This window comes from Notechis scutatus, chromosome 4 (genome assembly GCF_049901735.1).
Source record: "Notechis scutatus isolate UNSWTSFEM ecotype Mainland chromosome 4, rNotScu1.2, whole genome shotgun sequence".
In the NCBI taxonomy this organism is placed as follows: domain Eukaryota; kingdom Metazoa; phylum Chordata; class Lepidosauria; order Squamata; family Elapidae; genus Notechis; species Notechis scutatus.
Window position 1 is genome coordinate 146,632,599 of NC_142012.1, and position 16,036 is coordinate 146,648,634.

General features: G+C 37.6%; 1 protein-coding gene across 9 annotated transcripts in view; it reads left to right on the forward strand.

The window, feature by feature from the left end:
- The window catches only part of SCHIP1 (schwannomin interacting protein 1), a 328,921-nt gene that overhangs the window by 291,570 nt on the left and 21,315 nt on the right, over window positions 1-16,036 (forward strand). For 7 of the 9 annotated variants that reach the window (XM_087965244.1, XM_087965246.1, XM_087965245.1 and 4 more), the window contains one exon: window positions 14,770-14,888. In XM_087965244.1, the coding sequence (XP_087821370.1) occupies window positions 14,770-14,888 (119 nt within the window). Of the gene's footprint in view, window positions 1-3,025; window positions 3,534-14,769; window positions 14,893-16,036 lie in introns of those variants that run through there. The other 2 variants (XM_087965252.1, XM_087965250.1) reach the window with 2 other exon arrangements.

A 16,036-nucleotide genomic window follows, 5' to 3' on the forward strand; every position in this document is an offset into this window, starting at 1 on the left:
GGTATATAAAATCATACATTGCAATGTCCTACCTGTCAATGAATACTTCAGCTTCAACCATAACAACACAAGAGCACACAATAGATACAAACTCAAAGTTAACCGCACCAAACTTGATTGCAGGAAATACGACTTCAGCAATAGAGTGGTCAATGTCTGGAATACTCTACCCGACTCTGTAGTTTCTTCCCCAAACCCCAAAAACTTTAACCTTAGACTGTCTACTATTGACCTCACCCCTTTCCTAAGAGGTCTGTAGGGGGCGTGCATAAGCGCACCAACGTGCCTACCGTCCCTGTCCTATTGTTTCTCTTATTCTTCTTTTATTTTTCTTATATGTACCCATTTCATGTATTCACAACTATGTATACACTTATACTTATTATCTTGTAAACAATTGGCAAATCAAATAAAAAAATATGTATAGGTATTTCAGTATTCCCATGGTCACATGATCCAAATTCAGCCGCTTAGCAACTGACTCATATTTATGACATTTGCAGTGTCCTGAGGTCATGTGATCACCTTTTCTAATCTTCTGACAAGCAAAGTCAATAGGGAAGCCAGATTCACTTAACAAATGCGTTACTAGCTTAACACACTTCAGTGATTCACTTAGCAAACTGTAGCAAGAACGGTTGTAAAATGGGGCAAAAAAAACCTTGTAGCAACAGAAATTTTGGGCTCAATTGTGGTTAAAGTCAAGGAGTATCTTCTGTAGTAGAAAATTTTCTATTAGTTGGAGAGGCAAATTTGATAGCTCTTTTATGCTATTAATTATCTAAGAGTCATAGCTACCCATCAAAAGTGGCCTTTCAAAAAAGGGGAAAATAAAAAGAAGCAAAGGAGAACAGCTTCATTATTGCAGAAAACATGCCTTAGGCATGGAAGCTGACTGAGTGACTTCAGACCAATTGCTTTCCCTCTGCCCACTCCACTTCATAAAGTTGGTGTGGAAACATTGGAAGACAGAGTATTACCTACGTCACCTTGAGATCTAAAAAAAATTAAGGCAGGATCTAATAACTGACCACAGTCCAAGGAGATTTTGGTTTCAGAAAAAAGCTATCCTGTAATCTGCAACTCTTACACTGCAAAAACATATGGACTACACAACTCGATCAGGGCAAAGCAATAGACTCAATTTACATAGACTTCTGTAAAGCCTTTGATTCAGTGGCACACGACAAACTACTTCTAAAACTAAAATCTCTGGACACCTGCATAACTGGATAGAAGCATTCCTGTCAAACAGGCAACAAATGGTCAAAATTGGGAATGTCCTATCAAATTCTGTACCTGTCAACTGTGGTGTCCCCCAAGGCAGTGTTCTAGGACCAACTCTCTTCATACTCTACATAAATGACCTCTGTGATCATATTAAGAGCAACTGTGTTCTCTTCGCTGACGATGTAAAGCTATTCAACTACCACAGACAATACTGCTACCCTTCAAAAAGACTTCAACTATGTATCAGAATGGTCAAACAAATGGCAAATTCAAATCTCAACAAATAAATGCTCTGTCTTACATATTGGCAAAAAAAAATCAGAAAATAAAATACAAGCTGAATAGTCAAGACCTTGTTGATGATCCAAACTCTGCCAAGGACCTTGGAGTACTCATCTCTAATGATCTAAGTGCTGGAGCCCACTGTAACTACATAGCCAAAAAGGCATTAAGAGTTGTTAATCTAATCCTGTGTAGCTTTTTCTCTGGTAATATCACACTACTAACTAGAGCATACAAAACATTTGTTAGACCAATACTCGAATACAGCTCATCAGTCTGGAACTCACATTATGTATCTGATATTAATACAGTTGAGAAAGTCCAGAAATATTTCACAAGAGGGTTCTCCACTCCTCTACTCGTTGCAGAATACCTTATGCCACCAGACTTGAAACTCTAGACTTAGAAAACCTAAAACTATGCCGCCTTCGGCCCGATCTAAGTATAGTATATAAAATTATACTTTGCAATGTCCTACCTGTCAATTAATACTTCAGTTTCAACCAAAGCAATACAAGAGCAAGGTAAACCACACCAAACTTGATTGCAGGAAATACGACTTCAGCAACAGAGTGGTCAATGTCTGGAATACTCTACCTGACTCTGTAGTTTCTTCCCCAAACCCCAAAAACTTTAACCTGAGACTGTCTACTATTGACCTCACCCCTTTCCTAAGAGGTCTGTAGGGGGCGTGCATAAGCGCACCAACGTGCCTACCATCCCTGTCCTATTGTTTCTTTTATTTTTCTTATATGCACCCATTTCATGTATTCATAACTATGTTTATACTTATATCTGTTATCTTATAATTGCTTGACAAAATAAAATAAAATAAAATAAAAAATAAAAAAATAAAAGAGATAAATCAAACAAGATTTTTTTCTAGATAAGAACATTTCAGGCAACTGAGGTTTTTTTTAAAAAAAACAAAACTGGAAGATAAAGCCTCAGCACTCCTGAATATAAAGCAACTACAGTACTCTGCTTCTGAATTACTGTCCCATGCTTCTGAACAAGCTGATTTTCCACAGTAGACGGGACAGTTTGTTAAGCTGTTTCTGATATGTAGGTGTATTTTTAGGACAGGGATGGGCAGTGTTTTTACACACTTAAAATGGGTGAGTCACTAGTAGTACTGTGCCAAACCTCTGGGTAGGACCACAGTTTTTTTGTGTGTGTATTTCTGGAGTTAAACTGGTCTAAAATTATTTTTGCATTTACTACACTATTTATTTCCTGTCTCAGAAATGGCAGTAAACAATACCACTAATTTTAAGAAATGATGGTTGGAGGGGGGACGATTTAAGAACCACATGAAGGTCTGAACACACAATCCGTTTTTATGATTTTTCCATTCAATTACAAATGCGTGCATCCTTTGGTTCTTCGGTTATGCCGAAGCTCCCTGTATCTTCGATTTTTATATCTTTTTAAAGTAGGAGGTTATGATTTGGGCTTTTGTTTCTCCCTCCCTCCCTCTGCTCTGGTGTAGTCCGCTCGGCCTCCATCTATTTTTATCCTGAACTACCAGGGACTGGAGGAAGACTGTTGCTTTCCATGTTCCAAGAGCAGACAAGCCAGTTGCAATTTAAAGAAAGCAGCCTTGCCTTTATTAGGCAAAAAGAAGGCTGATCTGGAGTGGATTCTAACAGCGTAGTTCAGAAGTGTACGTGACAGCAACAACTAAGACTACTTCAAGCATCGTTAACGAGGAGACCTTGTGGAGAATGTAAACTGTCCTTCCATCAAGGTGAAAAGAAATAGATCAGGAAGTTCTTCTAATGAAGAAGACATCTGAAATTCCTAGCCTTTTTTTTTTAATATGCCACTTACTTAGGACAATTTGAAGAGCAAGCTGTGGAAAGGGAGACTTGGATCCAGATATGATGCAGGAGAATGTTATTTTTGTTTTTTTAACTGTTTTGGTCTTCAAGCAGTAAGGAATGCATTTTGACAGTGATGGAATGGTTGACATTGTCACTGAAATATCCAGATTGGATATGGAGGAGAATTATAAAAAGGTAAGAAAGGGAAAAGAGCTCTTTTGTCTTGGCACAATGGTTCCATTTTTATCAGAAAAGAAACAAATGAAAGCCCTGTGCCAAAAGGCTGGGGCAAGCAAGCCATTTGTATAGCATCCTTGAAGGCTGCAAAACAGAGATATTTTTCTTCACAGTGTCTCTTTATTTTGCCTTCAGAATGCCTTTTATTGTCGGGATCAATGTTTACTGAGTTCAGAATCTTGGTTAAACTACATAATACCTAGTTGTATCCAGCCTGGGTTAAGATTAGCTCTTAAGAGTAGGTTCCTGTAGATTTCAGCCTGCTAAAAAAAATTCCACAGTGCATTTGAAGATTGCTTTGATGAGTGTTTAAGACTTGCAAAAGGAATTTATCTTCTTTCCTTTACCCTCACTACTTTTAAGATAATGTAACTTTTTGAAACTGAATAAGACTGAGTTTGCTAGAGTACAAGAGATTTCTATAAACTGATATACTGGCATGTCTTGGAAAAGAAAACATGCCAGCTGTTATATGGAACTTTAAATATAGTAATTTTCTATGCCTGGTAATAACAGGCACACTTAAAAATAACTTTACTTACATGGCTGTGGTCTTGACATCAAACCACAAATACAAGCTTATCCTCCTTATGGTTAAAGGGCAAAAGTTTAGTTTTTGTTGTTGTCAGCAATTGTTTCATGCATATCTGCTCTAAGTTTTTAAACATATTTGCTCTTTGTATATACTATCTTTGTAGCTTGAAAAGGTGATTTCCGGGGAATTTATATTGTTATTCTTGAAGTAACTAAAAATGGTATTTTAAAGAGTTTGTTTGGTTTGATGATAATGTGCCATTAAGTTATTTTTCTGCTTTTAGATACCATATAAATTTGATTGGTTTAATGGAAAACTAATTCAAAACAAACAAACATACTAAATAACTCAATGAATGGCTCTTTGAAGAAGTTGACTCAATTTCCAAGTATTATATCTTTATTAAGCCATATAAAATGGCACAAAAGTAGATGCCAGCTTTTGTGTATTCCAGAATTGTTCATAAAGTAAACAGTTAACAAAAGATAAAACTGTGCAAGTATCAAATACAATCCAAATGTTTCAGGCAATAGAACTGTGATTTAAAATCAGACTGAGCATATTATCCATCCTTAGAAAGGGTACAGCTTCAGTTGATGTACATAATTAGAATTCAGGAAGTCTGGAGGTCCTGATGTATCTTATTACAGCACTGGCAACACCCTATAATCCAAGAAGACTGATAATCAGAATGATATGAAATTCTTGGCCAGGTGAATTTCTGATTTCATGAACTATAAGACAATTTCATGCCTCTGGACAGAAAATCTAAATCTGCTATTGTTCATTTATAATACAGTATTAGGAACATTTTTCCCATATATCAATCAGCATTAGTGTATTCTAATTGTGATACAGAAAGAGGTTTTTTTTAATCTCCAGACTGATACAGTTGGAGTCTAGACTTTTGAAAGATTTCCCAGTTTGTTAACTGGATTCTATATTCCCAAAGGTCTAAAAAGGCACTCTAATTGTTTGCTTTGTTCATTTGTTCTTAAATAAAGAACGTGTAAATGCTATTGAATTACAGATTATGTACAATTTATTACGTGTAATTTTTTTTAATCTAAATTCTGGGGGCTGATAATATTACAGCCATATGCTGTAAATGCTAGAGCATTTGGAGATATGACTATACAAACATTCACAAAATGCCAAAACCATATTTGGGGGTGGGGGGGAGAGATCCCAATAAGAATCAGGTTCACATAAATGTTGACATATTTCCATGGTCTGCATAAAAACTATATATAACTCAGTAGGAATATTCTCTAGCAATACGTAAGACTCATTTATTGGTAATATATGGAATAACTGCATGCTTTAAGAGCCTTGGTGAAATTATCTTCTCATCCATGATTGCTGCTGAGTGAACTATCAATAAATGGACCTGATAGCTTTTGTGGAGATCAGGCTTTCCTTAACAATCCAGACAAAATGATTGGAATGAGTCAGCATTTCTGAAACATGGTAGAAATAAAGCAGCAATAAAACTTAGCCAGTAAATTTGGTTTGAAGCGTTATCAAGAAACATTATTGGAAATAATAGCCATAAATGTTTGGAGTTTTCCTCATCTGTTAGTCATGTTTTTTTGACTTCATATTCTTACCAATAAGATTACCAAAACTACTGAGAGTTCAAAAAGTCAGAATAGATTGATAGAAAAATGATATAATTAGAGGACAGACTACACGGCTGGATATGGGAATTTCTGTTTACTTCCTGATTTGAGGCAGGGCCTGCCTAAAATTGTATTTTTTATAAATATGAAGCAGCTATTTATTTCTTGAAATATGATAAAATGATTAGTAATCCTGGCAGCTTCCAGGAAAACTGGGACACTTTATTTCTTGGATGTGATGGCAGGAGTTGTTCTTTGTCTCTGATTCAGGAGGGAAAAACTAACACAAAAATACATTTTGGATTCTGATCATATTTTTTTTTTAAAGATTCATTATGAAACATATTCTAATATTCCTGCCAACAAGAAACATGAGTCATGGATAGCAACAATGACAATATGCAGTATTTAATAAAATTAGCAAAACTTCTTATACATAGAAACTTTCTGGAAATTAGAAGCTACATATATAAAGTATGCTGAATGTGAGAACTGAAAGAGAAAAGAAGAAATGGAACAAGTGAAGATGCTTACTAGTTATTTCTGAGGGATGTGTCTACAGGATGTTGCCTTAACCTCATTTCCAACCTACATAAAGAGGCATCTTAGACATATCTTCAGCTTCCAGATTTGGAAAAGGTGTTTTCTTCCTCTTTCTAATAGAACTTCATGGCCAATCTAAATCCAATAACAAGGAACTTTCAGTCGGGCAAAGAACAGCTGTTTGTCTATGGAGATTCTCAGTCATCCTGTTCATGATAGTCCCAAAGGTGTTTTTTCAAGAGGCAACTGGACTTTTTTTGTTTTTTCTTGAAGAGGTTTCGTTTCTTCCAAGAAGCTTCTTCAATTCTGAGCTGTTCTATCTTACGTTACAGGTATTTCAGGGCTCATCATTCATGTTCATATTCCTTTGCACATAAATTTTGCCTTTTTTTAAAAAAAATGGAGAGAAAGGATTAGAGGAGGTCTATTAACATTGTCTCTGCAAGAACCCAGAATATTTTATATTCTTTGTTTTCCAGGAGATCTAGACTGATGTTCTGATCCAAAAATAAATACATTAAAAATTCAGGTTAAACTTTTAAGAAACATCCTGAAAGAGTCCCAGAGGAAATATCTAAGCTGCCCCAAGCCTTCTTTACCACATTTCAGGAGAATGATTTGTGGCTATTTTTCTTACCAGTGGGTGATGCTGAATAGGAGGGGAAAGGATGACAGAGAATCCACCAATCATTGAAACTGCCCTGCAAATAGAATCTGTAAGGAGAAAATCTCACATATGGAGGAAGCAATATTTTCTTGGCAACTTAAGAAAATCAGACTAAGCTGCTTAAGTATGGTTTAAAGCAGGGTCAACCACCGGGCCGGACGGCGCACTCTCACCGGGCAAAGAATTTTTAAAAAATGGCGGCTTTTCTTCGTGAATGCTGCGGATGGGATCAAGGACACAAATGAAAGAAGGGAGGGAGGAAGTCCTTCTCTGGGTCAGCTCTCTCAGTCGCTCTCTCGCTCCTCCACCAGCCCAGGAAGAAACTGCTAAGCGGGGGCCTTCGCCGCAGGCCTCCGGCGCCCGTTTCTCCCCCCCCCTCGCCCGCCCACCGCCCGCGGGTTCACCAGCTTAAGTATGGTACTGTACCCTCCCGGTCCTTGCAAAATTTCTGCTTGAACGCCCTGACAAAAAGGTTGGGACCACTGGTTTAAAGTACACTTTAAGCCATACTTAAGCTGCTTTAGTCTGATTTTAAGAACTGTGGTGGTGCAGTAGTTAGAATGCAGTATTGCAGACTAATTCTGTTGACTGCCAGCAGCTCGATTCTTACCAGATTAAAATTAACTCAGCCTTCCATCCTTCCAAGGTCACTAAAATGAGGACCCAGATTGTTGGTGGCAATATGCTGACTATAAGCCACTTAGAGATAAGTGCATAAGCGCACCAACGTGCCTACCGTCCCTGAAAATAAATAAATAAATAGAGATGGCTGTAAAGCACCATGAACCAGTATACAAGTCTAAAGTGCTACTGCTAACTGCTATTCTGTCTCTCTCAATCCATAGAATTCTGTATAACTTTTTCTTTAAATGATTGTATTACAGTTTTATTTATCAAAATATAATTATTAACTAAAGGAAGGAAATTAAAGGTGCACAAAAATTAGGAAGAGAGTTACAAGTCTAGTAGAAATCTCTAGTTCCCATCAGCATGCTTTCAGATCTGTTCACTTTCTCTCGATTCTACAATATAATGTATTCCTGATAAAAATACAACCAGTTTATACAAATGGGATAAATTCAGTCCCATAAATGAAATGGCTATATTTATATTATAGAGAAACATGCAAGGATGTTATTGTGTTAATGTGTAGCATTTGAAGATGGATGTCTTAAGGCTACGTGAGTCTTCCATAGAGGCTTCCCTTGCCCTCTTAGTTGATCTGATGTGACTGAGCAGTTATTGTTTTTACAGATCTCCTAATGGAAGCTGTCGAAAGTGAATGACCATGTAGGCATTAAATAATGAATGACCTTATAGATGTATTCAGACTTGACTCATAAACAACCGGGTTGCTATGGGCAAGGCCTTGGTCCAATTAAAATGTAATTCCATGCTCAGTTGACATTTTCCCTCCTTCCTTAGCTTCCTGCCTTTCACAGCAAAGCATATTTTGCACTTCTGCTCAGTAATCTGTGGCTTGTGTTTGATATGCAATTTTGATTAAAGAGATATTAAAACTTTATCTGGTTGGTTCCAGAACTTGAAATGTAATGACAACCTATATTTTATAAATGAAAGAAAAGAAATGGACCTGTAGCAGATTATGGTAAGGCAGATAATATTGCTATTGTATCATAAGAAAGATCCCAGCTGATTAGGGTCTCTTCACCTTGAGTTCTATTGACCATGGAACATGTTAAAAACTCTTTAAATTCCATTATGATCCTCTATGTTTATAGGAAAACAGTCTTCACATATACAACTGTCTTTTCTTGGCTTCCATGTTGGCCAAGGTCTAATATTATCATGAAAAAGTCCTAAGGATCCCATGTTTCCAAATACTGAATTTGTAAATAGAGCAATTAGCCATAAATAGAGTGCATTGATGACAGTGCTTCCTCATTAGTTATTATATTGGCATATGATTAGTCCATTATAGCAAAGGAGTCACTGACCTTTTGAAGGTTAACATCTGATCTCAAACTTCTAAGTATTAACATATCTACATTTTAAAAAGTAGATAAATGACCCATGAAACAACTTTATAATGTATAAATAATTACCAGCAGACTTGTAATTGTGATATAATAGGTGGCATTTAGATTGTTTGAAGTGATTTGGCCTGGATTACTGAACTGTGATCTTACTGCCAAAATCCCTAGTATAATTACCAAACATCTGATATGGACATATAACTTTTGCTTTATACTGTACAGTATTGGAAAAACACAGTGGATTTCAGTACTAAAACTAACAATTGTTGAGCCAGAAATTCATATAAGTTTCTTTTTAAATTTATATGTATAATTATTTGCTAATAGCTCTTTCATCATCATTTTGTGGATATTTGTTATAGCCAAAGATCTTTCATGATGTCCTCACACTTAACTGCCTCCCATTTTATAAAGATGTTAATGATCCTAATTTCTTCTGTGTTGTTAGATACCATTTTGAATGTGTGGTGGTGGTTCTGTTTGCATTTACTGTACATTCCTTTAATATTTAATCTGTCCCTTTATATTTTAAAAGCATTCATGCCACTTTTCATCATCAACAAATCCATGAACAGTAGTATATAAAATATGTTAGAGCAAGATAAAAATACATTAAGCAGCTTTTAAACCAACCAATAATCATTTTAAAGGAACCAGATTAATAAAAAGAAATCATTTTAATGATTTTCTGAAATGCCAAGAAAATTTATATGTCCTTGTCTGGCATTTTTAAGAAGGCAAACAAATATTTTTGAAGGACACAAACATGCTAGCAATAATTTAAATAACAAATGTATAATAATGAGAAATTGATGTTATATTTAGATACATGTGAAACTCGAAAAATTAGAATATAGTGCTAAAGTTCATTTATTTCGGTAATGCAACTTAAAAGGTGAACCTAATATATGAGATAGACTCATTACATGCAAAGTAAGAAAGTTCAAGCCGTGATGTGTCATAATTGAGATGATTATGGCTTACAGCTCATTAAAACCCCAAATCACAATCTCAGAAAATTAGAATATTGTGAAAAGGTTCAATATTCTAGGCTCAAAGTGTCCCATTCTAATCAGCTAATTAAGCCATAACACCTGCAAAGGGTTCCTGAGTCTTTAAATGGTCTCTCCGTCTGGTTCAGTAGGAATCACAATCATGGGAAAGACTGCTGACCTGACAGTTGTGCAGAAAACCATCAGTGACACCCTCCATAAGGAGGGAAAGCCTCAAAAGGTAATTGCAAAAGAAGTTGGATGTTCCCAAAGTGCTGTATCAAAGCACATTAATAGAAAGTTATGTGGAAGGGAAAAGTGTGGAAGAAAAAGGTGCACAAGCAGCAGGGATGACCGCAGCCTGGAGAGGATTGTCAGGAAAAGGCCATTCAAAAGTGTTGGGGACTTTCACAAGGAGTGGACTGAGACTGGAGTCAGTGCATCAAGAGCCATCACACACAGACGGATCCTGGACATGGGCTTCAAATGTCGTATTCCTCTTGTCAAGCCGCTCCTGAACAACAAACGTCAAAAACGTTGTACCTGGGCTAAAGAAAAACAGACCTGGTCTGTTGCTCAGTGGTCTAAAGTCCTCTTTTCTGATGAGAGCAACTTTTGCATCTCATTTGGAAACCAAGGACCCAGAGTCTGGAGGAGGAATGCACACACTGCAAGATGCTTGAAGTCCAGTGTGAAGTTTCCACAATCTGTGTTGATTTGGGGAGCCATGCCATCTGCTGGTGTTGGTCCACTGTGCTTCATTAAGTCCAGGGTCAACGCAGCCATCTACCAGGAGATTTTGGAGCACTTCATGCTTTCTTCCACAGATGAGCTTTATGGGGATGCTGACTTCATTTTCCAGCAGGACTTGGCACCTGCCCACACTGCCAAAAGCACCAAAACCTGGTTCAATGACCGTGGGATTACTGTGCTTAATTGGCCAGCAAACTCGACTGACCTGAACCCCATAGAGAATCTATGGGGCATTGCCAAGAGAAAGATGAGAGACATGAGATCGAACAATGCAGAAGAGATGAAGGCTGCTATTGAAGCATCCTGGTCTTCCATAATACCTCAGCAGTGCCATAGGCTGATAGCTTCCATGCCACGCCGCATTGAGGCAGTAATTGCTGCAAAAGGGGCCCAAACCAAGTACTGAGTACATATGCATGCTTATACTTTTCAGAGGTCCAATATTGTTCTGTGTACAATCCTTGTTTTATTGATTGCATGTAATATTCTAATTTTCTGAGATTGTGGATTTGGGGTTTTCATGAGCTGTAAGCCATAATCATCACAGTTATGACAAATCACGGCTTGAACTATCTTGCTTTGCATGTAATGAGTCTATCTCATATAAGTTTCACCTTTTAAGTTGCAATAAATGAAATAAATGAAATAAATGAACTTTTGCACAATATTCTAATTTTTCAAGTTTCACCTGTATATTTTTGCTAATGCTGTAGATTCTTACAGCATGAAAATCTTCCCCTCTTCATAAATTCAGTTTACCATAAAAAACAGATGGCAGAATATTGGATGAAAAAAAAAAATCTAATGAAAGAGACCTCTGAGGTTTCTTTTACTTTTGTAGCAGCACTTGTGGTGAAGTGAAAATGAATACATCAGCTTATTAAATTCAGCAAATGTGCTCTTAAAACCATTGATTTTTCCCTCATGTTGCAGTTTGTTTGCCTCTACACCTTTTGAGACAGAAAAGCTATGTGCCAGATGTATGATGTTCTCTGCAGATATTTCTTAGAAGTGACGAGGAATAGATTTCAATTAGTCATGTACTGTACTGTAGCAACATGACTAATGAGTGTTGCTAAGGGTTTGCTGCTCAGAATTGCCAAGCAAAATAGATCTTGCTGTAATTGCTTGAGATATGATGCAGAGGCGGGGTGTGCACCTCCAACTATAATAAACAAGGTTAAAAATCTAAATGGTGCTGAAAGAAGGGATTCAAACTCAGCTCTCTGCCAGAGTTCATGCCCAGTTTGACAGGAGGACGAGGAAGCTACTTTCAGTAGGGTTTTTAAAAATAATTTTATTTAGCTTCTTAATTTCTTTATACTTTGTGGCTTGCAGTGTTATAAAATAGAATCCTATGTTTAGAAACCACAATTTGACCATTGCTAAACTATCATCAGGGGTTTGAAAGTGACACCAATCTGGCCACAAGACAGAAGAAAAAGCCACAAGACATAATGGCGTAAAAGCTTGCCATTTTATGACTGATGCATTTTTGCCGTCTTTCTATTCTGTCTCTGAGCTATAGCTCTAAGTATAAATCAAAGTTCCTGCACTTTTTCAGCTGTTTAGAATGGTGTGTGTTGACCATCAGCTCTCTTTTGCTTTCTGCTCAAAGGTAATTTTTATCTCTTTCTGTTCCAATAATACTTAGGTTCATTTGTTTTATGATGTCAATTAATTTGGTAATGACAATATGAGTGGTTTTGTGAGTCCTGCAGTCACAGCATTTCTCTAAAGGCTAAACAGGGAAGTACATTGGGATATATATTCTATACTAGAGAACTAATATATTACAAATGTCACAAAGGAGAGGGGGACAACACATTCTCTAAAGCAGGGGTGTCCAGCTCAAGGCCTGAGGGGCTGGATCCAGTCCATGGAGTGCTTAGATCTGGCCCAGGGGCCCGACCTGTAAACAGCAAAGAACCAGCCCATGGTGCCTCTGCCAGTGAAAAGGGAGCTTGGGCGGCTGCCTGCAGGCCACTGGGGCTCTATTTTGGACTGCGATGGCCTCCTGCAACCCTCTGCCAGCAAAAATGGAGCTCAGTGAGGGCCGTCGTGGCTGAAAACGGAGCCTCGATGAGTGACATCAAGCTGGCCACACCCACCTGTTCGCCCCAAGGTCAATTACAAGCCTAACGCGGCCCTCAATGAAATCGAGTTTGATCATTTGATCACCCCTGCTCCAAAGTATCTGATAAGAAATGGAAACTTATCAAAGAGAAATCCAACTTAAACTAAAAAGAAATTTCCTGATAGTGTGAACAATTAATTAGTGGAATGGCTTGCCTTCAAAAGTTATGGGTGCTCCAACACTGGAGGAAGTTTTAAGAGATTGGACAGCCATTCATTTGGAATGGTATAGGTCTGCTTGGGCACGAGTTTAGATTAGAAAACGTCCAAGGTCCCTTCCAACTCTATTATTCTATATTCTGCATTCTTCTCTGGAGTGGGATCCTGAACTGATTTATTTATTTTTTTGCTGAAAATTCCCCATAGGTGCCTACATTGCTCCTCCAAAAATGCATTTAAAACACTTGCAGAAAAACCAGCAGCAAAGAAGAAGCAGTTTAAGAGAAAAGAGAGGGAGGGAGGGAGAGAGGGAGGGAGGAGGGATCTCTTATTTTTCAGTGGCCAAAGTAAACTCCGTTTCAACAGAGTATCTTGGGATTGTATCTCAGGGTTGAACTGTTTAGTGCAGGGGTGTCCAACCTTGGCAACTTGAAGCCTGGCGGACTTCAAGTTGTCACGGTTGGACACCCCTGGTTTAGTGCTTGGGGTTCTCTGAGCTTGGCTGTTTGCTTACAGACATTCTAACTAGGGGACGTCATCAGTGCTTTAAACTGAGTGTTTAAGAAGGTTTTTGTTAATTATAACTATAATGGTATAATATATATATATATATATATATACGAGAACCTCAGAAAATATATATATATATATATATATATATATATATATATATATATATATATATATATATATATATATATATATATATATATATAATCAATGGTATGTATATAATTGATTATATATATAATTTAGGAGTAAATTAATATATTTTTATAATGTAGCTTTTCTTAAGGTTATGCATAATTGTTCCCTGAATTAAGTTACATTATTATGTCATGAAGAAATCATAGATGCTATGACATCTGTATAAATTGGGGAAGCTCTTAGTCCAGATTATTATCTCATTGAGGATTATAAGACATATGCTGAATTATTTTCTGGAGGTCTACCTTTTTAAATGTGATTTTTCCAATTTTTTCAGTGAAACATAATAGTCAAAGCTGGTAAAGTTATTGCTGAGTACGTAAGCTTATTGTGACGGTGATGCTAGCATGTAGATTACATATGGTATTATCCATCCTCACCGAGGTCATTTTACAAAGGAATTACCAGTATCTATTGTTAATATTCTGCCTATATGTTTTTTAAAAAATTAAAATCAGTAGTAGTTTTGTTAAATGCAGAAAAGACTTTTGATAGTGAAACTTTTGAAATAAGTCTTGCCTTGTATATAACAATCAGTGGAGTTGGACATGCAATATATGCAATGGTATACAGGTAGTTCTTGACATGACCAATTGCTTAATGATACAATGGGCCCGGACACAAAAAGATGTTCAGTGAGTTACGCAAAACAGATACAAATACCATTACTATTCTGATAAACATTTTGTGACAATTAAAGAGAATGAAATCTGAACATCGCCTTTTACTGCCTTCATTATTCTAAAATAAACACTTACTTCAAGGATATTTTTTTTTACTCTTTCCTAACTTTTTTTATGTTTGAAAAATTTGGGGGCTGAAGAACCAAAAAGGAAATGGGATCTGTTTCTTCCCTTTTTTTTCTGGCCCTTTGCATCTGTAGCTATAGAGCACTTAGACATACTTTTACATTTATTCAGTATTTGCTAAATACAGTGGGAGTAAGTACACTCTGTCTGCAACAGCTCTGTGTCTCTCATTTTAAATTATAAGTTATGACTTTTGATGTTTATACAACTTTTAAAATGTTTACAAGGAATGTGGTTTGTTATCAATAGCTTGATTACATTTTTCCCCCTTAGGCGCAAAAAAATGAAAGAGAATCTATCAGGCAAAAACTGGCACTTGGAAGTTTCTTTGATGATGGCCCAGGAATTTATACAAGTTGTAGTAAAAGTGGCAAGCCAAGCCTTTCTTCTCGGTGAGTACTTGGCATATTTCCCATTTTAACATTTTTCAGCAGGTAAGAATTTAAAACAGTGGTCGCCAACTGGTGGTCCACAGCACACTGGTGGTCTGCGAGAAAATTTTGGTGGTCCACAAAGAAATGTCACTCCCAGAGCACTCCCCAAAGCAATTAATCCAGCCTGTGCAGGAACACATGGCTGTGCCGCCCACATGGCCCGTGGGAACACAAGACTTGCGTCGGAACAACACAAGGAAGTGAGGGGCCGGGGGGAACTTGCCTGGCCACCGGGCAGCTTTTTCAGCTTCTTTCTTCTGCTTTTGGTTGCATGCAATGAAAGCAGCAAAGTCTTCTTCCCAAATCCACCAGAAACAAGGCATCCTGCTCCAAGAGGCTGTGCCAGCAAAGACTCATTTCTGGCGGAGTTTGGGAGAGAAAAAGAAAGACTTCTGCTGCTTCTGCTGCTTTCCTTGCATGAAGCCAAAAGTCTCTCTCTCTCTTTCCCTGAAAACGGAGCTGGAAATGGTATCCTGCGATCCCAAATAAAGAACAATCGATCGGTAGGAAAATGGGGTGGGGAATTTTCCTACAGACTTTTGGGGGGATTTTCCCAGGGTCTCTTCAGACAGACACTCTGGGAAAATTGCCCCAAAAGTCTGCAGGAAAATCCCCTACCCCATTTTCCTACTGATCACAGAATCTCTCTCTCTCTCTCTCTCTCCCCCCGAGAATGGAACTGGAAAGCAGGTTAGGAATCTGGCTGCCTTGGAGGGGGTGTGAGAGTGTGAGGGACCTCTGTGTTTGTGTGTGTGTGTGTGTGTGTGTTGTGTGTGTGTGTGTGTGAGGAGAGAGAGAGAGAGAGAGAGAGAGACATCACCACCAGAGAGAGAGAGAGGATCACTCCAGCCTTCTCTAGATCGGATCTCTCTCTCTCTCTCTCTCCTCCCACCAACATCAGCAAGCCACCATCACTCAAAATTCATATTAGTGGTCCGCAGGATTTTAAAATTTGAGCTTGGTGGTCCCTGAGGTCCAAAAGGTTGGCGAACCCTGTTTTAAAGCATACCATAAAGCTTCAGCTTGTGCTTTGAGAAATTCATAATGTTGGCTTTGCAAAGTGATCTGTCTCAGGTATCTGAGCTCCATTTTGTGATCAGTTCAAC